The sequence below is a fragment of the Loxodonta africana genome, chromosome 17 (genome assembly GCF_030014295.1).
Source record: "Loxodonta africana isolate mLoxAfr1 chromosome 17, mLoxAfr1.hap2, whole genome shotgun sequence".
Classification (NCBI taxonomy): domain Eukaryota; kingdom Metazoa; phylum Chordata; class Mammalia; order Proboscidea; family Elephantidae; genus Loxodonta; species Loxodonta africana.
This window is the reverse complement of record NC_087358.1, coordinates 66,753,480-66,781,375: the sequence shown is the minus strand read 5'-3', so window position 1 is coordinate 66,781,375 and position 27,896 is coordinate 66,753,480. Positions and strand designations below refer to the sequence as shown.

The window sequence follows — 27,896 nt, the reverse complement described above, 5'->3', positions numbered from 1 at the left end:
TCTTAACAGACCCAATTAACCAAAAGATGTTCAATCAATTTCAAGCGCTTTTGAGCTGGTCATTTATGAAAACGGTAACATCTTTTTATTGGATTAAATATAATAATTTCATGTGTTCAGGAGATAACTAATAGAATTTTTTATTCAATCACCAGGCAGGGCTAGTAAAATAAATACATGTAGTTTTAGGAATGAATATTTGGGTGCATGCAATTTTGTTTCTCCGGGGGTAAATCAAAGAATATCCCTCCCCCCAAAAACATTTCTTTAAAGAAAATTATCAGCCAACTTTCAGAATCTAAATTCTTCCTACTTGCTATTTTTTATATATAACACAGAAATCACATAAATTCGCATACTTAATTTTAAAATAAAAATTAATTGGCTTTTAAAAGTTCCAGACTACACAATCAAAAATGGTTTCTGTCTTTCTTAACCATATGATCCTCAGTTAAGATTACTATATACATATTTCCCAGAAAATGTAAAAAATACATACTGTAATATTTTGAAATTATTAAATAAAATGAAACAATCTCAATTTATCATTCTAGTTTTATAAAATTCTGATATTTCACCTAATATTTCTGAAGATAAATTAGTATTATTTACAACAATAAAGGGGACAGAGCTCTCAATAACCAGTACAATTTCTACATTGAGAGGAAATGGTCTGTGTTTTCTGCTGTGTAAAGTAAATACTCCATTTATTTTTTCACCACTACAAAGAATATGAAATTGTTTAACAGAGCAAGTACACTGTAAGCCCTAACTTTGATGAGCTGCGTTTGGAATCTATAAAAGGAATAAAAAAGTCAGTGAAACAATTTTAGAACTGAATTGCAAAAATGTGTATTCAAAATAATATTGTTCTTTGGAGATTCATTCAACTTTTAATTTGCTTGATAAAACATTTTTAAATGGTGTACAACTGCCTTTTAGGAGAAAGTCAGGGAGCACAATCGGAGGTCCTCATTGTATACAGACCATGTTCCCAGCATCCTGTCAGTGAAGGCCTGGATGAGGGGAGCGGTGCCTGGACTGACCCCCATTTTTCCCAGCACCAACCTGATGCTGTGGAAGTGGAAGCCAACCTCAGGGCCCACTGCTCAGCTTGGGCCACATATGCTCAGTGCTCTAACTGAGGTGCCCAGCATTTGAGCCTTATTTCATGTACTGTTTGGCTCTCCATAAAATACCACAAGCGTTTGAAACACCCAAGGCATTTTCTCAAATGCCTTTGCCTCAGGGCCCATTCAAAATGCTGGGAAACCATTATACCTGGCCACAATCAACAACTTGCTCCGGGAATTAAAAAAAAAAAAAATTCCTTTTTAAAGAGTCACCTTTGGCATATGCTTTGTTACACATGTGTTCACCACAATTAAAAAAAATAAAGATAAAAGGGCAAAACAGTAATAAAAAAAAAAGTGTCGTATCTGTTCTTTTTCTACACGTACCCTTCTTCAAAATATACGTATATGAAACTTCTGCTGTTGCCAAAATGCTTTATTGGGACGCCAGACAGCATATGAGCTCCTAATCAGCTTTTACTTTAAAGTATCTGAGTCCTTTAATAGAATTTGCTTAAAAGCATTAGTAGAGGGTGTATGCTAAAGACCAAAGAATCAAAAAGATTAAAAACAAAGAACCTAAAAAAAAGTAAATAATGACAGAACTTGAAATAAATGGAAAAAAACAAACAGAAGAAGCACATTTCTATACATAGTCCTTTTTAAAATGAGTCATTATTTTATACATGGCTATAATTTGCTTTTGTGCATATACTAATATTAAACCAAAAAAGTAGGTAATATTAGCAGAATGCTTTCAGAAAAGTCTTTATGATGCCTGACCACTCACACAAGCCTTGAAATGATCATCTTGTTATGTAAGTACATGGGACCCACCAGGCTCAGAAAGGAGCCACTCTCCCAGAGCCTACCCTCAGCAGAGCCCCAGGAACCAGTGGGGTAAGGGGTGGCTTTTTTTTTTTTTATCTTCTCTGGGTTGAAAAACTCAATACATTATTTGTTCTGCATTTAACACATGAGGAACAGAGTTTAATGCTGGAATCCAGATTTCTGGGTTTCATGGAGGTGGGGGAACCCCCCCACCCACAAGCTATCTCCCTGAGATATTCTTTTGAACCTCAAGCCTTGAGAGAACTGGTTTCCTAAAGTCACCTTTGAGTCAAAAGGATCTAGATAAATTAGGAAAGACTGTTTTGCCTTTGGCATAGGGCTCTTTTGAAGAATTATCTACGCGTGGTCAGTTTTGAAAAACAGAAAACTCCAAGATCAGATAGAAGCTGTGTTTCAGGGTAAATTGTTTTTATGTAAATACTGTTCTGGCCCCGTTTCCATGGCAATGTAGATAAGATGGGGTATAAGAATCTTGGGAAGTTCCTTCCTCTTTGGAACATTTTTTTTAGTCAAAATTTTAGCCTGATTTGCAAATCGTATATTAAATAAATTTCAATACATTTCTATTACTGGCTTAATATCATCTTTTGTTTTAACAACACACACATCTACCATCCTTTTTTTTTTTTTCTTTGCTCTGATTCCAAAAGAGGTAATTCATTACTGATAACATGGACTAAACAACTGGATGGATTAAAAACAAAGCTCCCACATCTGGATTTCCCAAGCTGTAGCAAGGTTCTGATGCCAGGATTCAAACTCACCAGAGTTGACAAAGATGTTCACACTAATCATGTACAAATTTATAAGGCTAACGAGAAACCACTGTGTTCTCTGTCTCAGGTGTAAGAACAGGTTCAGGCAGTAATTTACCTGATCGAGGCTTCAGGCCAAAAGGAGCTGTGTTGTTTGTGGTAGGAGAGACAGCAGGAGAATTCTCACTCATCTGAGGAGTCAGAAAGAAAGGAAGTTTAAAACACTGCAGCAGAACCAGGCATGCTTCTCTGTGCTCAAGGATTATCATATGACCAAGACCTTTTTGCATCCACTGCTGTGTGGTGAAGTCCTGGCTAAAAGATACGCTAACACATGCATCTTCACGTGGCAAATGTTTCCAGTGGCAGAATGAAAAAAAAATGTTGCTTTGTTGGTATTCCTTCCATTTTTTATCTGCTCATTATAAAAATGTTTTACAATCATGCAAAACTAACAATCCTTTTCTCCTTCAGTACAGGTGTGTGTGAGCATTTCAGCATGCACACAATATACACACACCCCTACATCCAAAACTAGGCACCCGTGATAACGACGCATAACACTACGAGACGACGAAAAGAGAACACTGAACAGATGTCTCCTCTACAGGGAAGCCCCATCCTGAATCATTTACGGATAACGAGACATCCTAAATGTTGCCTATCACAGCTATTTTCATTCTGTCTGGGGCAAAGCCACTCAATAAATAGGTTCCCACATATATATATATGTATTTTATTAAATCTATCTTATAAAAACTAATCTTTAATTATGAATGGGGCAGATAAGGCTTATGGGAGCTAAGGAGAGTCAGATGGGTTCTGAGAGAATCTGCAATACTCAATTAGCTGCAATTAATTAATCACAACAGACCTAGATTCTGTCTTTCTGTAAAAGACATGCCAATTTAGCAAAACATCATGAAATATCTTAGCTTCCCTTCACCTTCAGGAACCTTACCTCGTTTGGAGAATACTGGCTCCCATTACTCTGTGACGTTAGATCATCCTGCACCTTAAAGAAGGAAAACAGTGTGTGATTTGTTCCGCTGGGCTGTAAAACTGGTGAGGCAAGAACTTCATCTTTCTTGCTTCCATCACATCCCCGGCACACAGGCACACAATGAAGATGAATTCAATTAACTCGTTAGTACAGTAAGTAGCCAAGTAGGTTCTACTTACATTTTTAAAAATACAAAGCTGTCTTCATAGGAAGATCTATCTGAAATATTACACAAACTAAGGGATTCCACGAACAGAATTCAGGCCAAAGTGCCTCACTATGAGCATCAGTTTACCTTTGAGGTTATCAGGCTGTCTGCTGCCCCTACCCCCACACCCTGTTTTCATTACAAACCAAAAACTGATTGCCATCAAGTGGATGGTGAGTCATAGTGACCCTATAGGACAGAGCAGAGCTTCCCCGAAGAGCTTCCAAGGAGTGCCTGGGGGATTCAAATTGCCGACCTTTTAGTAAGCAGTCGTAGTTCTTAACCACTATGCCACCAGGGTTTCCGTTTTCATTACTGGTTTTAAAAATGGTCTGAGGGAGTAGTAGTTCCCAAACACACAGAATCACATCGGGAGTTTTTAACAAATGCACATGCCTGGACCCGAGATTCCCTGGGCGAATCGCATGCTGTCAGTTCACCATCAGTTCACGTTGGCAATCACTAAGTTAGAGAAAGATCTAAGAAATGTTTTTAAGGTATAACGCAGGACCTGGGACTAGCCATGGAGGAAGCTTTAGGACATCCTGGCTCCCAGCAGGAGTGACTGGGTAGGTATGTTGTCACTAAGTACGAGTTCAAGAGGGAAATTATAGCTTTAGTTCAGCCAGGTAGAGAATGAAAAACTCAAGGAGGATAGAGATGAAAAGGCTCAGCAGGCATCTGTACATATATATCTGAACCCTGGGGACTGGGATTTGACACAAGAGCTATAGATTAAAAAAAAAAAAAATAGGAAGTCATTATTATTTATGGGGTGGCTGAGTCCATGAGGGTGACCTGGTATTCTAGGGAGGGAGTAAGGAAGGAGAGGAACAGTGGCTGAGGGCAGAATCCTAGGCCAACACAGGAGAAGGCCCACAGTGGGCACACCCTAGCTTATTTTGTGCTGCTCTGCTTTCCTTTTGGAGACTCTGGGTCCTGCAAACAGTTAACATGCTTGGCTGCTAAGCAAAAGGCTGGTGGTTCAAGTCTAACCAGAAGCCTGGCAATCTGCTTTTATAAAAGAACATATAAAGGACATTATTATATCAACTGACAAATTTGAAATACGGATGATATATTAGATGAAAATACAATATCAATGTAAGTTTATGAGGTTGATAAGTGGAATATTATCATGTAAGGTAAAATCCATATTGTTAGGACACACATGCTGAAGTATTTCGGGTTTAAGGGGTATGCCTTATGAAATTTAGCCTCAAATGACTCAGAAAAAGAAAAAAGAAACGTGTGTGTGAGACAGAGAAGGGGAGAGGAAGAGAGACAGAGGGAGAAGAAATGCTAGAGCAAATGTGATAAAATGTTAATAATAACGAAATCTGAGTAAAGGAAATATGGGTGTTCCTTACTTTTTATATATATACATATATATATATATTTGGAAAGCTTTTATAAGTTAAAAATTATTTCCCCTAAAAAAAAAAGTAGGTCTGAGCAAAATCAAAAGCAGCCTGTCACAAATGGCGAGAATGGTGCAATGGGCCCAGGGCAGCCGCAACAGAAGCTTCCTGTTGCTCCACTGCTGGGTAAGGCAATGACGCCCCACCCAGGGGAAGAGCTGGGCCAGTGACTTTGCCTAAATACCGCACCATAACAAAAAGAGAGTGGGAGCATAATGATAGCAACTAACATTCATTGGGTGCCCTGTGTTGTGAGATCTTTCTTGACTCATCTTATTTAATCTTTACAACAGGTATTATTATCATCATCCCAGTTTGTGGAAAATGAGGACAAGGCTCAGAGAGGCTAATTACCGGTATCTTGCCCATAGTTAGCAAGTCTGAGCTGGGAGTGATGCCTGACATAATTCCAAGTGGCTGTGCTTAAGAGCTAAACCATACTCTCCCGGAACATGGTTTTTGCCAGTACCACTCTTCCTCATATTTCCTTAGCAGGGAGACTTGATTCCCAAATACACAGAGTCATACTGAGAGCTTTTAATAAATGCACTTGCCTGGGCCCCAAATTACCCAGCAAATCGCATGCTGTCAGTTCAGCATCAGTATGCTTTTAAGAGCCTGGAACTGTTCTACTACAGTTCATGTGCAGACCCCTCAAGGGCTAGAAATTGGTTTTCCCACAATCTTCATACCTAAATTAGTCATTCTAAGCCCCCTCTCTAAGAAGAGATGGAACAGGCTGTAACCTGTTTCACTCTCAAGTCACTATCTCAAACCAATCTCACCATGACTTGGTTAACTTCATCCTTCTCTGGCACCTTGTAGGCTCATCTCTAGTTTTATGTACAGCCACCCAAGTATCACCCCATGTAATGCTACCCAACCTACCATCACCCTGCCACCAGTTCCCCAGCAGCTTTCTCTTCACTGTGTTCCTCTAATCCTCCTAGAAATTTCCCAAACGGTTTGGTCTTGTCTTTCAAGTCCTTTCTAGTTTAATTTCATCTGGCCAGTTAACAGACTGATTTCCGGGCTGTAAAACCTGGATTGAACGGTCCTACCTCCAGTTTCTTGACTCAGCACAGTTGCACTCTGTATCTTAGTTGCTATCACCTCACTCAGGAAGACTATCTCATAGTAAGCATTTAGAGAAACTACTGGAAGTAGCCAACTCTATCTTTAATGGTGGGTGGAGTATAATATGGTCCCAAGGTGTTGCAAACTGTGCCCACTCGACTAATAATCTAAAGGTTGGTGGTTCAAACCTACCCGGTGGCACTGCAAAAGAAAGGCCTGGTGATCTGCTTCCATAAACATTACAGCCAAGAAAATCCTATGGAGCAGCTCTATAATACATGGGGTCGCCAGGAGTTGGAATTGACGTGACAGCAATGAGTTTAATTTTTTTGGTTTGGTTTATAATAAGTAGGCATGAGAACTAAAGAGCCATCGAGTCCATTCTGACTCATGGCAACCCTGAAGGACAGAGTAGAACTGCCCCACAGGGTTTCCAAGGAGCAGCTGGTGGAATTGAACTGCAAACCTTTTGGTTAGCAGCTGTAGCCCTTAACTGCTGTGCCACCAGGGCTCCAAACCGTTGCCATCAAGTCAATCCCAACTCATGAAAAAGTTGAAAAATCCATCTTAAAAAAATAAACCTTTTATCTCCTGATGAATCTCTACAGAATTTGGTGGCCAGTGTTCTCTGGCAGGGTACTGCACAGAGTTCTGGTTAATCCAAGAGCAGCCTTACCTCACACACCAGAGATGTCTCCAGCTGTATCTGACCACTATACAAACAAGAAAAAAAAAAGGACATAAAGTGAAATTCAAAGCAAATGCTTCAATGTAAAAAGAGAAATACATTTCTGTTATTAAAATGTAAACATACTTTAATGTATTATCTTGTAATTCTAAGGCTTCAGCTGACTCCATGGGATAAAGGTTTATGACACTTCTCTCTGTAATATCTGTACTTAACCTAAAGAGTATGAAAAAAATAATACAGATGAGTAAATTTATTGAACTTTTATTATTTTTTTAAATAATTCTTATTGTGCTTTAAGTGAAAGTTTACAAATCAAGTCAGTCTCTCACACAAAAACCCATATACACCTTGCTACACACTCCCAATTACTCTCCCCCTAATGAGACAGCCCACTCTCTCCCTCCACTCTCTCTTTTCGTGTCCACTTCACCAGCTTCTAACCCCCCCTCCACCCTCTCATCTTCCCTCCAGGCAGGAGATGCCAACACAGTCTCAAGTGTCCACCTAATCCAAGAAGCTCACTCCTCAACAGCATCCCTCTCCAACCCATTGTCCAGTCCAATCCATGTCTGAAGAGTTGGCTTTGGGAATTTTTCCTGTCCTGGGCCAACAGAAGGTCTGGGGGCCATGACCACCGGGGTCCTTCCAGTCTCAGTCAGACCATTAACTCTGGTCTTATGAGAATTTGGGTTCTGCATCCCACTGCTCCCCCACTCCATCGGGGCTCTCTGCTGTGTTCCCTGTCAGGGCAGTCATCGGTTATAGCCGGGCACCATCTAGTTCTTCTGGTCTCAGGATGATGTAGTCTCTGGTTCATGTGGCCCTTTCTGTCTCTTGGGCTCGTAATCACCTTGTGTCCTTGGTGTTCTTCGTTCTCCTTTGATCCAGGTGGGTTGAGACCAATTGATGCTTCTCAGATGGCTGCTTGCTAGCGTTTAAGACTCCAGATGCCACTCTTCAAAGTGGGATGCAGAATGTTTTCTTAATAGATTTTCTTATGCCAATTGACTTAGATGTCCCCTGAAACCATGGTCCCCAGACCCCTGCCCCTGCTACGCTGGACTTTGAAGCATTTTGAACCTTTATTTTTAATAAATTCTATTGCTTTTGGTCATATTTAGTTTAAAATGTCAGTATATAAAAAAGTTATATGTATCCTTATGATCAAGTGATGAAAAGTTTATGATAAACTTTTCAAACAACATGGTATTTTCCCACCACACGTCAAAATATAATTTTCCATCTGCTCTTGGCATCTAGATCCAACTTATCTACTATAGAGCAGACATTTCTGATAGAGTCATAGTCTTCATAGGTATTACATAATAAATTTTATTCTAGAACTTTATTAATTTACAGAAGCAAGTAATGTTGCTAAGAGTAAGACATAGTATATATCTTGAGATATATTAGTTTTAACAGGCAGATCTCTCTGATATGTATTAATACTTAAAAAATAAGAATTCACAAGTTGATATGCATATTTTTAAAATTTTCTCATATATAGTTTTTTAATTCCTACAATTTTAAGAGGTAGATTTTTTTTTAAAGACCTATAAAACCAGGAATTTCTGTAAGTTTTATAAAAGTTACAAAGCCATTTTAAAGGGCAGAAATGAGTTCTTATTATACATTTCTATTGAAGATGCTATCAAACTAATAATCAGAAGTCCTTGAGAGAAGAAGACAAGATAAAGGCAGAACAGGGCAGCAATAAACAGAAAAACAAAAAAAATTCTGACATTAAAAAAAAAAAGGTTGTATAAAATGTAAAGTTCCAAAATTTAACCCAACGATTAGTGGCTTAACCAGAAGTAAAAACTCACAAACAAAAACAAAAAAACCCTGGGTCTATGAAATATGAGACAAAGGAACAATTCAATGTGTATGTAAACTTTCTTATTACTAATATTCAGTCTCAAGTAGCTAGAAATAAATGACCTCTTGAAGTGCCCTCTCTTTATCAAAAGCAAAAACAGGGTTCTATTATACTGGCTCACAGAAACATTACAATAAATAATATAATAATAAAATTAGAATTGTCATTTTGTAATAATTATTTCAGCATAAACAAGAAGGATCTATGAAGGCCAAAGCAGTGGATTCTTTTATGGAGAAAATGGAATCTATGTAAAGTTTTACAATACAATATAATTTTAAAATGGTACCCTATAAAGATGCAAATCTAAAGTCACTTGAAAGGTGGCTAGAGAATGTTTTATTCCACAATGTGGAACACACCCACCATTCGAGCTTGCTCAAGAATCTTAGCAACTCACGGACTCAGACGTTTCAGAGCTGCAAAGGAACGTGCAGATCTGCAGTCCAACCCACTTCTCACAGAGGATGAGGCAACTGAGGCCCGGAGAGGAGGCACTTCTTCCTTGTTACTATTGTCTTACTACTGGGCCAGGCCCAGATTTCCATACCGCTGCCACTGAAACCTGCAGTCCCTGGTGGTGCAAAGTTAATGCTCTTGGCTGCTAACTGAAAGGCTGGAGATTCCAGTCCATCTGGATGTGCCCTGGATGAAAGGCCTGGTGACCTACTTCTGAAAAATCAGGCATTGGAAACCCTGTGGAGCACCGTTCTACTCTGATGCACATGCGGCCACAGTGAGTCAGAACTGACTCCACAGGAACTGGTTGCCTCCATTTCAAGCACTTAAATAATTACACTTATAAATAACTCCTCAAGGCAGTCTCCACCTACTACAGTTTAAGTTCTCAGAAAGCTAGGGCTGTGTCTTGTTTAAGTTTATATCCCCCAAGGTGCACAATGAAGGTTCTCCCACTCTCTAAGTACTCAATTAATGTCTACAGAATTTAAATGCTTTTCAAATCAATCACTAAAGCTTTTCAGCCATTCACAGTCAACCTGACACTAACTGTACACGGCTGGCATACTCTCACTGGCATGCTGGGATTCACTAACTCATCCCTTTTTTTATTCCAAGAGCCCAGCAGAGATTGCTGTGGGATCATCTCCATGTTCACCATATATAAGACCACACCATCTTCATTAAGTCTCAAGACTCCTGAAAAGTTTACCAGGGATAAGCTTTGCATCTATTTCTCTAACGATAAGGTAGTTACTGGAGTCCCTGGTTGATGCAAACTATTAGCAGGCTTGGCTGCTAACTGAAAGGTTGAAGGCTCCAGACCACCCAGAGCTACCCTGGAAGAAAGGCCTGGAGACCTACTTACAAAAAATCAGCCTTTGAAAGCCCTATTGTAGAGCACAGTTCTACTCTTACACACACAGGGTCGCCATAAGTCGGGGCTGACTACAGTAACTGGTGAACTGGTAAGTTAGTTATTGCATGATATAGGATATATTGTTTTGCTTAAAAACATTTTGTCCATGGGAATTCCATTATCCCTAGCCAAAACCCATTGCAGTTGAGTTGATTCTGACTCATAACGACCCTACAGGATGGAGTAGAACTGCCCCACAGGGTTTCCAAGGAGTGGCTGGTGGATTTGAACTGCTGACCTTTTTGTTAGCAGCTGCAGCACTTAACCGCTGTGTCACCAGGGTTCCTATCCCTACCTAAGATATCAAAAAGTATACTCATTGCATATAGTGCCTATTACTGGCAAAGGCCAACTCAAATAAAAAGTTATCCTGTAATCCAAATCTTTAAAAATGTACTATTTAATTAACATATATTTGCCACCAAAACCATGCCAAACCCATTGCCATTGAGACAATTCTAACTCACGGTGACCCTATCTGGCACAACCAGATATAAAGATAGCAGTGCTTGATATACCAGTTCTTTTCTCCTTTATGTATTTATAAATCAGGGATGTTAACTGTTGTTGAGCAATATAAAATTTGCACTTCTACCATATACCTATTTCCTAAGAATTACACCAAAAATTCCTGTATAAATTTTACAGAAATGCCCCGTTGGGGGGAATGGGGTAAAAAAAAATTTTTTTTTTATGTAGGGGATGAATTTTAATACCTCCAGAAGTTTGGTTCTTGGGAAAACAGGCTGTTAAATGACTATTCTCTGATTTTTAGTGGTTAGTTTGAGCACACATTGTATGCATAAATATTTCAAAACTGAGATAATGTGCTCAGTACCTTGGTACGCATTACTTACATACGGAACCTGGGCCAAGGAAAGACGTGCCTACCTGTCGGGATCCTGCGGCAAATCTACCGCTTCTCTCAGCTGCTCGATCATCGCTATGTCCATGTCCTGAGTTTTGGATGAACTTATTCTGTAACATGAAACCAAGCACAAGAATAAAAGTCATCAAGAAAACATAAATTATCATCTAGGCTCCTAAAAACAAACTTTCAAAAGTCCATTTAACATATAAAAAATGATTTGGGCAAATGCAACATTTCAGCCAAGACGTGTCAGTGCCCTGCAGGGTGGGAGGAGCTCCCGGGTTGGGGGAGCCCGGCTCTGCCTTAAAGCAGCTCACGCTAAGTTCCTACCTGTGGTCCTCCACCTGGTCACCTGTAAAATCAGGGCAATGCACTAGACCATGGTTTTCACACTGGCCTTTCCTGAGCCCTAGGCCTCCAAGGAGTAGAACCACCTCCAGTTCACCCACTGTGGCCCAGTCCTATTGCTTTCATAGAGTATGAGGCTTCGGTGTGGGATAAAAAAACCCCACTGCCGTGGGGTCGATTCTGACTTTCAGCGACCCCACAGGACAGAGTAGAACAGCCCCATAGAGTTTCCATGGAGCACCTGGTGGATTTGAACTGCTGACCTTTTGGTTGGCAGCCATTGCTCTCAACCATGGTGTTCCCAGTCCAGGCTCTATATGCAGCAAAATCATCTGTGAAGCTTAAATATATACATATATACATACATGTGTGTATGTACGTATGTACACACACACATACACACACAAATATTTAATAATCCTAATTTGGTCTGGGGAAACCCTGGTGGTGTAGTGGTTAAGTGCAACGGCTGTTAACCAAGAGGCCGACAGTTCGAATCCGCCAGGTGCTCCTTGGAAACTCTACAGGGCAGTTCTACTCTGTCCTATAGGGTTGCTATGAGTCGGAATCGACTCGACGGCACTGGGTTTGTGGGTTTTAAGTCGGTCTGGACCAAGGCTTGAGCATTTGTATAATTCTTACAAAGTTCTACAGACGACACTGATCTACAGCTAAGGTTGAGACCAACAGACATAAGATTGAGAACAGAGTTCCATAGCTTCACACAGTTTAAAAACATCTCTCTTCCTATATTTCTATGATCCTATAATGAAGCTAGGCCTCCCTGGCCTCATAGAAATGTAGCCGAAAAATCACTGATAATACTGATTCAAAAGCACCTCTGTAATGTATTTATTTAAAGGGCAAGAGATATTTGATTGCCTTTCCTGTTTTCCACTAAGGAAATAGTGGTGCCATGGTAGAATTCTCGCCATCCTGGCCAGTGAACCTCAAGTGCGGCCCCTATCCATCTGTCAGGGCAGGCTGTCATCTTGCTATGATGCTGAAGACGTTTCAGTGGAGCTTGCAAACTAAGATGGGCTAGGAAGCAAAGCCTGGCAATCTACTTTGAAAAATCAGCCAGTGAAAACCTTGTGGACCACAATGGTCCAATCCATAACCAATCACAGGGATGGTACAAGACTGGGCAACATTTCATTTCCTTGTATATGGAGAGGTGTGTGTGTGAGTCAAGGGGCCAACTCAACAGCAGTTAACAACAACAACAACAACCCCTTCCCACTATAAAATGTAACCCAACATCTTTCTGTAAGTGCGGGAACTTAAACAACATGGTCAATCCTCAATACGGGAAGAAATTGTGCAAAGCACAACAGAAGATCCAAGCCTACATATTCCAGGTTATAGAAAAACCAAATCTTTGGAACCAAAATTCTACTCTATACCACATAAACCCACTGCTGGAGAGTCAATTCCGACTCACAGTGACCTCACAGGGTTTCCAAGGCTGTAAATCTCTGTGGACTGCCATATCTTTCACCCACGGAGCCACTGGTGGTTTCGAATCGCCAATCTTTCGGTTAGCAGTTGATCACTTTAATCACTGCACCACCAGGGCTCCTCTATACCACATGGGCCAAATGAAATTCCCCTGGCAATTGTATGGTTCATCAACTGATAGGTCATGCAGACCCTCCCCGGTTAATCTTGCCAAGCAAGACTTTATGTCCTGTAGAGTATAAGGATATCAGTTTGGCATCAGAGTTCTTGGAGTGAAATCTTGGCCCTGCCACTCTGTGACCTTGGGACAAGATCATCAATCTCTCTGAGCCTCAGTTTTGTCATCTGGGAAATGGGGGATGATAACAGAACTTATAGGATTATTGTGAAGATGAAATGAGTTACCACTTGTGTATTTGAGACAGGGCCTGGTACGCCTGGTATTTAATAAATGCAGCTATTACAACCATCAGAATTGAGGACAGGGCATTAAAAGTATATGGTTTTCTCAGATCTCTGACCAGAACACTCCAGGTAAAGAAGCAGAGCCCATTCTACAGATCATCTGAGGTCCAGTTTTCAGAAGGCATCTGGAATCTCCTGTATAAAAATTCTAGTTCGCTGGATCACGTCTCTGCCCTCAGCCTCAAGTCAGATAACACTAAAGGCCAAGGAAGAGGCTAAGGCCTTGCACCATATTGCCCATGTGACAATAAACATCAGGCACACAAAAACTTGAAACTTCTTATCAATATCCTTGGGTAAGAATAGTAGCTTGCCAAAAGATAAGCAGATCAAAATTCTATCACGACAGTGAACTTCACAGGGATGGTGGCTCGTAGTTGGGTCTGGTACTCACAGCCCCTCCGGTGGCCAGTGTGCGTCCTCTTCTATCCGTAAGAGTTCCTCACAGTCTTCTGCTCTACCCTGTGGACAGCAACACACGGGTCTGCTGAGAACCTCAGCTACTCAACAGTCAGAACACAGGCCACATCACTTGTTAGCTTAGAGTCAGAAATTTAAAGCTTAACTCAATTCCTTTTTGCCCTCTTAGCACCTCCTGATGTTGACAGATTCTTTCATGGGCATGTCAGTCACATGTGAACGTGCACCCTAGCTTTCTAATAGGAGGTGTGTGTGTGTGTGCTGAGGAGGGGTCTATGTGTATGCAGGAAGGATGTTTATGCGTGTTGAAGGGGTTACGCATGCGTGTGAGAGGAGAGAGCTGTGTGTGTGTCTGTGTGAGACAGAGAGAGGTGTTTTGTGTGAGGTGTGTGTATGAGAGAAGTGTGTGTGTGTGAGAAGGGAGAGGTGTGTGCGTGTGTGTGTAAGAGAGGAGAGAGGTGTGTGAGAGACAGGTGTGTGTGAGAGAGGTGTGTGCGACAGAGGTGTGTGTGTGAGGAGAGGTTTGTGAGAGAAGAGAGGTGTGTGTGTGAGACAGGAAAGGTGTGTGTGAGAGGGGTGGTGTGTGTGTGAGAGGGGAGGTGTGTGTGTGAGAGAAAAGGTGTGTGTGTGAGAGAGAAGAGAGGTGTGTGTGAGAGAGGAGAGGTGTGTGTGTGAGCTGTGTGTGAGAGGAGAGATGTGTGTGTGTGTGAGCTGTGTGTGTGAGAGAAGAAAGGTATGCGTGAAAGACAGGAGAGGTGTGTGTGAGAGAAGAGGTGTGTGTATGTGTGTGAGAGAAGAGAGGTACGTGAGAGAGGAGAGGTGTGCATGTGAAAGGAGAAGGTGTGTGTGTGAGAGGATAGGTGTGTGTGTGAGAGGGGACAGGTGTGTGTATATTGATAAGGGGTATGTGTGTCTGTGTGTGTGGGTATTGAGGAGATGTGTGCATGTATGTGCGTACTGAGGAGGTATGTGTGTACTGAGAAGGTTTAAGTGTGTGTATTGAGGAGGGGTGTATGTGTGTGTTGGTGGGAAAGAAAGTATAAAATACTTTACAACAGAAAAATACCTCAAATTGCAAATAATAGTTCTCATGTGTACAGCATTCGGAATTCACTAAAATGCTCTCCTCTCTTTATTTTCCCCAGAGAGGGTGGGAGAGTATATTTAGAAAGGTGTGTCCCACAGTTGACCTTCTACATGTTTCCTTCCACTTTCATCTCTTATACAGAGAAAAGCTGCTTTAACTCAACCGACATAAGGGAAGCCACCCCTGAATGGGGGCACATTCCCCTGGCAAGGAAAGACCAACAGATAAAAGGGCTGTATTCTGTGTCCCCTCAAAATACATGTTGGAATCCTAACTCTGAAATCTATGGATGTAATCTAATACAATCAAATGTAATCACCTTCCATAATGTAACCTAATGGTATGTTACCGAGGTCATGCCAACGTGGGGTGTGTCCTAGACCTAATCACTTCTGAGTTATCAAACAAGCAGATCAGACGCAGAGGCATGCACACTCTGGGGAAGACAAGATGCCATGAGGGTGACAAGGAACCAAGGAAGGCCCAGGGCTACCGACAAGGAAGGAATCAACATGGCCAAGACCCTGGTTTGGACTTTTAGCCTCCACAACTGTGAGAAAATAAATTTCTGTTCTTAAAAGCCCCACAACTGTGGTATTTGTATTATTCCAGCAGCACTAGGGAACTAAGACATTTTGAAATTATTTTAGTTGGTTTTCTACAAACTTACGTCAGGTTCATTGCTTCTGTCCTGAGCTGGTAATGATCTCCTAAGCACAGGCAGCGCCTGGCTACTGATGCATCAGGATCTCATACGGGGTCAAGTTCAGCTGTTTTCCTCCCAACTACCTTTAAGATGGTGCCTGGAGACTTCGGTTTAGACTGAGTCCAGCCATCATGACATAGTCCTCAGAAAAACACAATGAGCACTTAAGAGATCCCATTCTTGGCTTTCTTGATTTTTGGAAGTAGATCTCCAGGCCTTTCTTCCTAGTCTGTGTTAGTCTAGAAGCTTTGCTGTTCAGGATCACAGCAACACACAAGTTTTCACTGACAGACCGGTGGTGGTCGTGCATGAGCTGCATTGGCCAGGAATCAAACCCAGGAGCTCTGAGACCATCATCTCTCACCCAAACCAAAACACCCGTTGCTGTCGAGTCGATTCTGACTCATAGCAACCCTGCAGGACAGAGTAGAGCTACCCCACAGAGTTTCCAAGGCTGTAATCTTCATGGAAGCAGACTGCCACCTCTTTCTCCTGTGGAGCAGGCTGGTGGGTTCAAATTGCCAACGTTCCAGTGAGCAGCCGAGTGCTTTAACCACTGTGCCACCAGGGATCCTGTGATCTACACCACAGTAAATCTGAATTTTACCAAAACAATCATCCTGATATTACTGGGTGCCACAGTGTGAACTAAAAGGTCCAGCAGAAACATACCAAGGCACCTGGTCACGTTACAAAGCAGAATCTTAGCGACCTGCTTTAGTAAAGAGCTAGTTTTTCTCCTTCCTTTGCTGTTACTATGACGAAGGTTCCCTGAGAGCTGCGCGACTTCAGGCAGCCTTTCAACACCTCACGGAACTACGAGCAGCTCGGGACTAAGCATCCTCAGAGTGACCTTTCCAAAAAGGGGAGACATTCATCTCCAGATTTTAAAAGCCTCCATTTCCTCTTTATACTCTGGCTATCTGCGGCAGTGGTGGCTCAGTGGTGGAGCTCTCATCTCCCAGGTGGGCGACCTGGGCTCCAATCCTGGCCAATGTACCTCACGTGCAGCACCACCTGTCTGTCGGTGGACGCCTGCGTGTTTCTACGCTGAGCAGGTTTCAGCAGAACTCTCAAACTAAGAAGAATTAAGAAGAAAGGCCTGGAGATCTACTTCTGAAAATCAGCTGGTGAAAATGGTCCGATCCCACTGTGCCTGGGTCGCCATGAGTCGGGCCCAACTTGATGGCAACAAAAAACAACAACTATGGATATACTCCAAGAATAGCCACCTAGAATATATTGAAAAGGATGTGAAACTTTGTCTGTTTTAGCTTTCCTGAGTGGTAATTTGTTAATTTATGTGGCATACTGAGTACAGCAAAGCTGAGTAATTTCTGAATATAAATAAGCATCGAATACATAGGCAGACAGACAGGCATGTACAGCAAGGACAGGAAACTAACATCTGGAAATATACAAGCTGACCTTTGAGAAGACGTTATAAAGTCTTGAGGAAAATTACAGCCAGTTGATCATTTAAGGTGATGGATTAGTATTCCCGAACTTCAATTTTAAGGTTTCATCCAGAAGAGAATGAGTAAAGACTTAGTTGATCCTCAACTTGCCTTAATATAGTTCATAAATTCGGAACTGAGAACATCCGCTCCTTCGGTAAATTGGTCTCTTTCTTCTCCTGAGTTGTCATTGTCGCCTAAGAGGGAAGGGTCTGGTTGAAATTCCTGATGAAATTCGCCTATTGGGAAAATACAAAGGAAAGCAAAGAACATGACTTTATGAGCAGATGAGGAAAGCGGGGATGCACCTCAAATAGCTTATCTAATCATTTCAGCTTTCTCTCTGACCTTTTAAGGAGGTGTATAAATGACCCAGGTCTTCTGTTCCCTGCGGGATGTAAGGAAAAGATGGAAAAAGAAAGAAAAAGATGAAGATAAAAGAAATGGAAAGCCTCAAACTAAACGTATAAGTCACGGCCTCTTGACAGCTTGGTTCCTTACAAAAGGAATGACATTGACTCTTATTTTTTAAGGAACAGAGAAAATCTGAAAGAAGGCTTTTGTGCTTAATAATGTGTGGCTAAGTAACTATTTCATATTCAAAATTTGACAAATATGTATTGAGCAACTACTAAATGACAGGTGTTTTGCTAACATTTTAGGGATTAAAAAAATTGGTCAATGTGATTTCCTGTTTTTCAGGAGCAACCACTCTTACGGAAGACTCTAAGAGGGACTAAAACAGAGCCTGAAGGCCTAACAGCAAGTAAAGCAACTATGATAAGGGCCCCACACAGGCCCCAGCATTCTCAGGCAGAGCACATCCAACTAGACTGTGTTCCAGAAGGTGAAGGAGTGGCAAAAGGAAAACCACGTAGATCTCTTCTCACTTATCTGAAGACTAAAAAGGACCAAAGAAGGCTGTCCTTTAAGGACTCCTAGCCAGCAGACTACTCAGGCACAGAACAGAGGGGATAAAACTCACTGGTAACAAATTACATAATTCTTTTGAGAAATTTGCCTAAAACACTAACTCCTATATTGCATAATGTTATAAAGTATGTGATTAATAGAGTGGCAGAGCAATATTTTTATATGAAGTATCCAAACCCCAAGCTCATTGCCATCCAGTCGATTCCAACTCATAGCAACCCTATACAGGACAGAGTAGAACTGCCCCATATGGTTTCCAAGGCTACAAAACTTTATGGAAGTAGATTGCCACATCCTTCTTCTGGATTGGCTGCTGGGTTCAAACCACTGACCTTTGGGTTAGCAGCTGAGTGCTTAATCACTGCATCAACAAGGTTCCTATATACAGTTGTATTTTTGCATGCAGATGGATAAAGTATGGTACCAACCAGCAAGCACTAAATGTTGGCTTTATATATAGGGTTGGTTGAAATGGCTCTCCACCCCACTAAAGGCATCTTCAAAACTATTAGGGAGATAATTTGAATATTAACCCAAAGTATTAGTAATTCCATAATTTCTTAAACTATTAAGGAGATAATTTCCACATTTCAGTTCTATACTATTTGCATATAATGAAATGTCTCTGCCACGAATTGTAAAAATTAAAATTTAGCATTTTCCTTAAAACTCACTGAGCAAACAGCTTCTATTGAAAATACTGTCAAATAGGCTTCAATGAGGGCTTCTCACCAAGGTACGAAACGTATCACAGGACACGGAAGGTACAAGAGATACACTGAGTTTAGTAACCATTTTAAGGATTCCTTAAGAACACAGAATTTAAGAGCTATAAAGGACCTTAGAAATCACCTAATCTAATCACCTCATTGTACAGGTGAGGGGATTAAGGTGAACTGACTTGTTCAAAGTCAAACATTCCTGGCCTCCCATCTCAACTACATTTGCCACCCTCGCTTGTAGTTGGATGTAGCCTCTTGAGGAAGTATGTGCACTCCTCCTAGGCCCAGATCACACTCCCTGCCATGAGCCAACTCCCATGCTTTTCCAGCTTGAAATAGAAGAGCACGGAAACCTTGGAAGTACTAGAAGATGGTAGTCACAACATGGAAGGAGCTGGAGTCCTTGACTCACCACTTGGAAGAGCAATCAGCAACTCCCATTTGGACCTAATTTGGAGGGTGTTAAGCCACTGAGATTTGGGAATCCTGGTACAGCAGCTACGGTTGTCCTAGTATATCTACCACATCGATATTTTCTTTCAGAGAGTGGATTTAAAGAATCTGGTGTAAACCTTCAGAATGAGAATAGCTCTACTACATAGTAGCTGTGTGACCACTGGCAAGTTACTTAAACTCCCTGAGCCTCACTTTCCTCACGTATGAAATGGAGACAGAGTACCCATCTCGGCATTCTGACCTTTAAATGAGATCACCCTCACAAATCAGCTCAGTGACTGTGCATAGCAAGTGTGAAAGAGACATTATTATCATTGCCATATTTGTGCAAATTTAAAACATAACACTTGAAATTTAACAACAAGCACTTTCTCCCCATCTTTTATTGTCAGACCTTTAACTGGGCTAAGGCGATGGCACACGTCCTCCTTGTTGATCTGTTCTTCTTCCATGATATTTGACATTGGCACATTAAGGCTAACCGTGTCTTCGTCGGAAGGCTAAAAAGATAAGAGTACGCTGTTTTATTCAAGGGAGAAGTGCTGTCAGTGTAGATGAAGAGAACACTAGGTGATAAAACAACATTTCGTGACTCTCTAACACATAGTATTGAGTAAAAGAAGCCAGACACAGAGGACAATTCCACTTACCTAAGTTCAAAAACTGGCAAAACTAAACCGTGGTATTTGAAGTCAGGATAGTGATTACTCTTCTGGTGGGGGTAAGGGGCACAAGTAACTTTTCAGGGGTGCTAGTAAAGTTCTGTTTCTTGAACTTGGGGCTGGTTATACGGGCGTGTTCGCTCTGTGACGATTCATCAAGCTAACACTTAAGATTTATATACTTCTCGGGACCCGTATTTTGAACTGAAACTTTGAAGGTACCTATCTATCCTTTTCTAACCTAACAGTCACACTCAGAGTACCTAAAAAGAACTGTGTAAAGCCTGACAAAACAAAGCAATAACTGTAAGTAGGCTATTCTCTTAGCCCTAAGTCTGGTCAGTTGTTTTGACAGCCATGGTGCTCTGAGATCTGACAGCAAAGCTAACTTATCAAAATTACATTAAGATTTCCCATGGCCAGTCACCAAAAGCAGGAGCAGTCAACCTCTCTGATGACATCTCATTTACTTTCAGTGCCCCTTATATGCAACACTAAGCTTTGGCTTATTTCTTTTTTTTTTAGCTGGAAAGCTGCATTGAATATATAAAAGTGCTAAAAAACTGTACTACTTAAAAAGAGCATGCGTTCTTTGTCATTTTTGGAATAAGGCTTCTGTTTAGTCATGTGAGGTAGTTCTTTCTGCGGGGCTCCTTTCACACAATAGCTAATGTAATTTATTCAGGAAATCTATGATTCTGCCCCAAATGAAATACAGAACCTCATGAATTTTCCTAGGTCTCCCTTTTAGAGTTTTTATTTAGTGTTCGACAGCTAACCAAAAGGTCAGTAGTTCAAATCCACCACCTGCTCATTGGAAACCCAGGCAGTTCTCCTCTGTCCTACAGGGTCGGTTGGAATTGACTCAACAGCAACGGGTTTTATTTAGTGAAAAGCTTTTCAAATCAGAGGGACCAGGAATCTCCGTAGAGCACGTTTCAGGTGATTGTAACTTGCTCCTAAATTCTTGAAATGACTGTCTTCAGGGTAGAATGTTTTCATTTACTTTTTGACACACTCACCAATTGTCTGGAAACAGGCAGAAAACAAGCCCCACATTTTCCCACATGCTTATCTTGAGAAATGCACGTTTTTAATTTCTTAATGACAAATACTCTATCAATTATTCAATGGTAACAGCCAAAGAAAGGAAACGCAGTATGATCCCTGAACCTCAAAATGAGGTATAAATGGGGGGCGAGACAGGCTGACCACGGACAGTAATATATTTGCCAAACAAGGTGAAAATAGAAAGCTATGTAGGATAATTCAGAGACTGTATCATCCTAAAAGATCAATTTCTTGGAGGTGTTGCTCAGGTAATGAGGCTACAGTGGGAAACAAGAGAAGCCAAAGGGGAGATCCGCGCATTTTATTCTGTTGAATATAATCCTTTCTATAGTCCCTCTTCCTTCCACCCCCCCAAAATTCCAAAGATACGCATCTACTTAAAAGGGAGAGACTAAACGTCTAGCCTCCTTTCAGAATATTAATATTCTACTTACGCTAAGTGAGAACAAAGGGATAATGGGGTCCTTTGTGTAATGTTTTATTAACCAACTTAATTATTCTTAGAAGACACAAAGGATAAAGCAGAGTCTGTTTCAATTTAATAGAAAATAAGCTTAGGGTGAGTAATTTCTGAAACAATGGTACATTTGAGGGGACTTCGTTTTAATAAAGTTGAAAGGGAAGAATTAAAATACAGCTTATAAAGCAATGTGTTTAGTTTTGATTCCCCCCAGGAACCCCAGTAAACTATTAATGTGGTTTCATGAGGGTCATTTTCTTTTATTGACACCGACCTTCTTTTCCTGCCTAAGTCGTCTTCTGTTAAAAATGATTTTCTATATCTGAACTATTTTAAGGTATTAATTTTTTAATGCACTGCTTTACAACACATTTTGTAGAAAATAAATTCAAGTTCTTAGCTATGTATTAAGACTTAAAGACCTGAGAACTGGTAAACGGCTCTCTCCTGGGGGCCACACATAATAAAAAATGGAGATTCCTTAGATGGGGTAGTTGACCCATTAATTATATCTGCAAAGGGTACTGTAATGTTTCAAAATTTATAACTATAAAAATTTACAAACTTCCCTCAAAAAAGGAACAGGACCTGATGATACAAAAAAAAAAAAAAACCCAAACCCACTGCCATTGAGTCGATTCTGACACATAGCGACCCTGTAAGACAGAGTAGAAATCCCCCATGTTTCCAAGCAGCGCCTGGCAGATTCAAACTGCCAAACTCTTGGTTAGCAGCCGTAGCACTTAACCACTATGCCATCAAAGTTTCCCCTGATGATACACCCATCCCCAATCACACCTATACCTTCTGGCAACCTGAGTCAAGAAGCCTCTTTTAATAATATATTAATGCAAGGCTCTGGAGCCCTGGTGGTGCAGCAGTTAAGAGCTCAGGCTGCTAACCAAAAAGTTGACTGTTTAAATCTGCCAGCTGCTCCTTGGAAACCCTATGAGTCAGTTCTACTCTGCCTCTGATCCCTGTAGGGTCGCTATGAGTCAGGATAGACTCCACGGCAACAGGTTTTATAGGAAGCTCTAGTGTGTGAGCTTCCTATAGTGGTTATAAATAACTCTCCATTAAAATAACCAACCTTTCATCCAATTATCTGAATAAAACACAATCTAAGAGTTTCCAGAAAGCAAATATTGTTATTAAAAAATTATAGCTGCTCATAAGTGCATTTGCTGTGGGTAAACTACTGAAATGCAATGTACACTTGATTCTTTAACATCCATGCACGCACCTAACAACGGTGACTTCAGCGGAAGGCCAAATTACTCTGCAGTTTAAAACAAACATATTTATAAAGATTCCTCATAGGTACTTGCACACCACTTAGTCAGGTGAAATATTTATTAGGCATTCATGAATACTGTAAATAACATGGGGGAGGAGAGGAAGGAAATGGAAACTCGACAGTGGAGGCATTTATAAAATACTGAATATACAGAAAAAGTAAAAACAGCTAATATTTATATAACCCTTGAAGGATTTCAAATTGTTTTCATAAACAACATCACATATTCTCAAAGCAGATGAGTGAATTACCAGAAAGGAGTTTGACGAAAGCAGCAGAAATATCTAGAAGCACACAAGGAAAGAACGTGACCAATAACTTTACCTCTGTGGCAGATAATCGCTTGTCTCCATTGTCACTCCCAACGCCTGAGTCAGAATCTTTCTTGCTGGGATGGATGTCATCAATATTGAATTCATTGAGGAAGGAATTAAGGTAGCCAAGTTAACACCAAGGGACATCAACCTACATTCTAGTAACATTTTTTTTTTAAATGATTAGTATAAGGCAATATGACAAATCAGTCCAGTAGTAAAGAATACTAATATATTAAAAATAAAAGTAACTTTTTTTTAAAAAATGATTAGGGCAATACGACAAATCAGTCCAGTAGTAAAGAATATTAAGATATAGGCCTAACAAAAATCAGATGCTTATCTACCTAATGATATAAACCAGTTACGGTGTTGACTCCTGGTGACCACGTGTGTCAGAGTACAATTGTGCTCCACAGGGTTTTCAGTGGCTAATTAATTCTTCAGAAGTACATCACCGGGTCTTTATTCCGAGATAGTACAAGATAAAATCTTTGTCTTCAGGCTCTAACCAAGAGGCCTGGTCTTAGATGCAAAATTCTTTCTTTGAAACAGATATGAATGTTCTTATTTTAATGATTCTAGCATATAAAAACTATATAAGCGCTTTTACCTCTTACTAAATGTGGTTACTTTCAATAACTCTTATCCAATGATAAAGTATATTTTATAGTATGTTTACTAAAAAAAGAAGCCCCGGTGGTGCAGTGGTTAAGTGCTCGCTACTAACCAAAAGGTGGATAGTTTGAACCCACCAGCTGCTCCACGGGGGAAAAGATGTGGCAGCCTGCTTCCATAAAGATTACAGCCTGGAAAACCTTATGAGACAGTCCTGCTTTGTCCTGTAGGGTTGCTATGAGTCAGAATCGACTTGATGGCAATGGGTTTTTGTTTTTTGGTTTTTTTTTTTTTTTACTAAAAAAGAGATATTTTAAGCATTATATAAAGGTATCACTGGGGTAGGCTTAGGTTTTAAGCCACTTCGTTTTGCAAACATTTAAGGAAAAGATTTCTGCAGTGAAGATGTCTTTAAAAAGAATCTGTGTTTCTTAAGTGTGTTCAGTGTGGGAATTTTGTTCTCTGAAAACTCAAGGCCCAATTTATGCCGAAAAAGCCCAAGGACATGTGAACAGATTCTAACACTTCCACCCTAAACAGGAAATGGCAAAAACTACGCACGTTACATTTTAAAAACACAATAAAAAAAATTAAGCCTACAGTTTTTCTCAGCAGTGTTCTGGAGGCAAATTAAAAATGAATAATAATTCTAAAAATGCATGCGTGAGCTTAACATGATTTTTTAATTGGTAAGCAAAAACATTTATATTATAGATCATATTTATAAACATACACACACACACACACACACATATGTATGTGTGTGTATGTAAATAAAAGTACTCCGGAAGGCTGGATTAGAAGAGGAAAGATGAGAATTGACAAATGCCAAAATGTTATTATCAACAGTAACAAGTTTTCCTTTTTTAGTCCAATAGTTTCTGCAAACCCACGTTATGAATGTGAATTGCTTGAGTGATGCCAATAGATTTTTGAAGTTAGCTACCCGGAGGGTGTTGGCCTAACAAAATCCTAAACAGGGGCTTTGAGTGAGGGCACTGGACTCACCTGTCCTCCATGTGCTGCTGTAAATGTGGCCTCTCCATGGACTGGAGGTAAAGGGAGTCAGCCGTCTTAATCTGGCATGCTTGTATGCTCAGATACTTGAATATGTGCACTTTGCCCTTCGTGCAAATCTATAGAGAAATTAAAAATACACATTTACCTTGCAATGGCAAAAGAAAATTTAAGCACCAGACATCTCACTCTGTATATTTTCATTTTTAAGTAGCACAGTAACAATGCACACCAAATCTGACCTTGCCAAAACATGTAAGAATTTGGGGGGAAAAAAAAAGAGTAGCTGCTTACGTACAACCAAAAACCTCATGAGATTTGGTTTCTTGGTTTGGAGGTTTAGGATCTGAGTTTCATGGGACCTCCCAGTTAATTGGCCTAATGTAGGTTTTAGTGCTTCTGTTCTACCTCCTAGTTCGGTGAGTAGTGCCTGGGGTCTTAAAAGCTTGCGAGCTGCCATCCAAGGCACAACAGTTGATCCCTACTTGCCTGGAGCAACAGAGGAAGAAGGAGAATCAGGAATCGGAGGAGACATTGGAACGTGTGGCTAACTGCCTCCATGAACAACTGCCTCCTTTGCCATGAGACCAGAAGAATGGGATGGTACCCTGCTATCATTACTGAACGTTTTGATCAAAGATTCCATAGAAGAATTCTGATCAGAAGGGGGAAAACTATAGAACAGAATTTTAAATTCTCATCAAATCCAGCCTTTCTAGAGCCACTGAGGCTAGATGAACCCCTGAAATGACTGCCCTGAGATAATCTTTAAACCTTAAACAAAACCTTAAACAAAAAAGTCTTCTTTAAATCAAATAGTTTATTTTAATTAGTAAAGAACGTCTGCCTTGAGCACTGTGCTCTTTTAAAAAACTACCTATATGGGATCAAATTGACAATAGCAACTTGAAAGGTTAGATAGGAAGGTTAGAGGACAGTAAGTTTATGTTAATGGTTGAGGAACAATTGGGAAAAGGAGGGTGAGAATGGTTGCAAAACTTGAAGAATGTAATCAGTGTCACTGAATTGTACATGCAGAAACTGTTGAAGTGGTACATGTGCATATTTTTAACAACAATAAATAAAAAAAAGAATTCAGGGAATCATTTCCTCCAATTCTACTCTGTATAAAAAACCATGCTCAAGCAATTTCTAACTTCTTTCACTGAGCTACAAAATTTTAACACAAATGTATTTAAATACAAATAGTATAAAAAGTACAAAAGTCTGATTAACTGGCAACCCCAGGTGTTACAGAGTAGAACTGCTCCAAAGGATTTTATTTGCTACGAGCCCTGATGGTCCAGTGGTTAAACCATTAGACTGTTAACAAAAAGGTTAGTGGTTCTAAACCTCCAGCAACTCCATGGAAGAAAGATGTAGTAGTCTGCTTCCGTAGTGATTTATAGCCTCAGAAAAATTATGGAGTCACTATGAGTCAGAACCCGCTTAATGGCAGTGGGTTTGGTTTGGTTTTTTTAATCTTTTTTGGAAGCAAATCACCAGGCCTTTCTTCCAAGGTACTGCTGGGTGGGTTCAAACTGCTAACCTTTAGGTTACTGGTTGAGTGCAAGCCATTTGTGCCACCCAGGATCTTATGAAAGACCACAAAAGGTATGCTTATTATCAAGCCCGTAAGGAAAAAAAGAGCTTAAAAAGTACTACAGGTTTAATATGATGTTAAATTATTTAAAAGTAAAATTAAGTTAAAAATATTTACAAGGCTAATCATCAGATGAGGAGCCCTGGTGGCCAAGTGGTTAAGCCCTTGGCTGCTAACCAAAAGGCTGGCGGTTTGAAAGATGTGGCAGTCTGCTTGCTAAAGATTTACAGCCTTGGAAACCCTATGGGGCAGGTCTTCACCGTCCTATAGGGTCACTAGGAGTCGGAATCAACTCAACAGCAATGAGTCTGGTTTGGTTAATCATCGGATGTATACCTTTTTTTCCCTCAACAGTTTAGTATTCAAGCTTGAACACCATCTCTAAAGAACCAATACTCGTATTTAAAATGTTTAAACTCCGTTTTCCAACTAACATTAAGGAATTCAGTCAATCCTCATTATTTGCACATTATATCTGCAAATTCACCTACTCTTTATAACATTTACCTATAACTCTACAATCCACACTCACGGCATTTCAGAGCAGGGAAAATCTGAAGTTGCCCAATGCACACATTTTCTAGCTGAGTCAAAAGCTGGTAAACGGCTTTGATGCAGAAGGCAACTTAATGTACCCAGATTCAGGGGAGGTTAATGTTTTTTGTGTGACCGCTTATGACCATGTCTAATACTAATTCAGCAAGTATCAAAAAACCGGCTCTGGAGAGCCGCGTATGCTCTGTCGATAGCATGTTTTGCAACGGCTTTGCCACGAGGCTTCTCACCTGTGCTGGAGGAGACTGCAAAGGGTTATTCTCCAGCAGTAATACTTGCAGCTGCTTCATCTCTCTAAAACAAATCGGAATCACCAGCACTTTATTGCAGGAAAAGTCAAACTTTACCAGGGGAAGATCTACTAGTTCTAAAAGAGCAGGGGGGAAAAAAAAAAAAACAAATTCAGCAAGCAACAAGATTAAGTAATTAAACATCAAAAAATAAATTTCTGCCTATCAGGAAAAATATCAGTTGGCTTCACCGAAAGCAAGATATGCATTATGAATACATGGTATGTGCATATAACATTTTACAGTAAAGGGGGTCAAGCTTTTTCATTGGAGCTCAATAATTCTACATTGCTGTTATTTCTGGTAACAGCTGGACATCATTGTACATATACAAATCTATTGTTTAAGGGACTTTTTTTTTCCCCAGCAAAAGAAATACCAGCCAAGTCACACAGGGCATATTTATGTTTTAACTTCAAAATGTTTTCAAGCAGTACTTGCTAGTATATAAATAATACGCTAATTACAGAATATTCTTATCTCTTCAGAGGATCTGGGCTAGCATAAACTCACAGCTAGTTACAATAAATATGTTCATGATTTTTTAACCATGTTTTTAAAAATAAACACGATCTCATTCAGAATGTTCTGACAGGCCCTGTAATTCTGGCTTGATGAGGCTTTCTTTACTTGACTGCTTTTAAAAAGTCCTCTATAGCTCTACCAACAAGACAGAACATTATATTTAGCTTAAAATCCCCACCCAGTGGCACAGTAAACACTCAGTAATTTCAAGCATTCAAACC

General features: G+C 40.3%; 1 protein-coding gene across 4 annotated transcripts in view; it reads right to left on the bottom strand.

The window, feature by feature from the left end:
• LRCH1 (leucine rich repeats and calponin homology domain containing 1) overlaps positions 1-27,896 on the bottom strand; it is a 250,924-nt gene that overhangs the window by 57,020 nt on the left and 166,008 nt on the right. For 3 of the 4 annotated variants that reach the window (XM_064270124.1, XM_064270122.1, XM_064270123.1), the window contains 11 exons: positions 27,091-27,227; positions 24,694-24,821; positions 23,078-23,141; positions 19,658-19,763; positions 17,264-17,391; positions 13,877-13,944; positions 11,229-11,315; positions 7,204-7,293; positions 7,066-7,102; positions 3,642-3,695; positions 2,799-2,871 (listed from right to left, as the gene is read on the bottom strand). In XM_064270124.1, coding sequence (XP_064126194.1) covers positions 2,799-2,871; positions 3,642-3,695; positions 7,066-7,102; positions 7,204-7,293; positions 11,229-11,315; positions 13,877-13,944; positions 17,264-17,391; positions 19,658-19,763; positions 23,078-23,141; positions 24,694-24,821; positions 27,091-27,227 — 972 coding nt within the window. Of the gene's footprint in view, positions 1-2,798; positions 2,872-3,636; positions 3,696-7,065; positions 7,103-7,203; positions 7,294-11,228; positions 11,316-13,876; positions 13,945-17,263; positions 17,392-19,657; positions 19,764-23,077; positions 23,142-24,693; positions 24,822-27,090; positions 27,228-27,896 lie in introns of all 4 variants that reach the window. The other variant, XM_064270125.1, reaches the window with a different exon arrangement.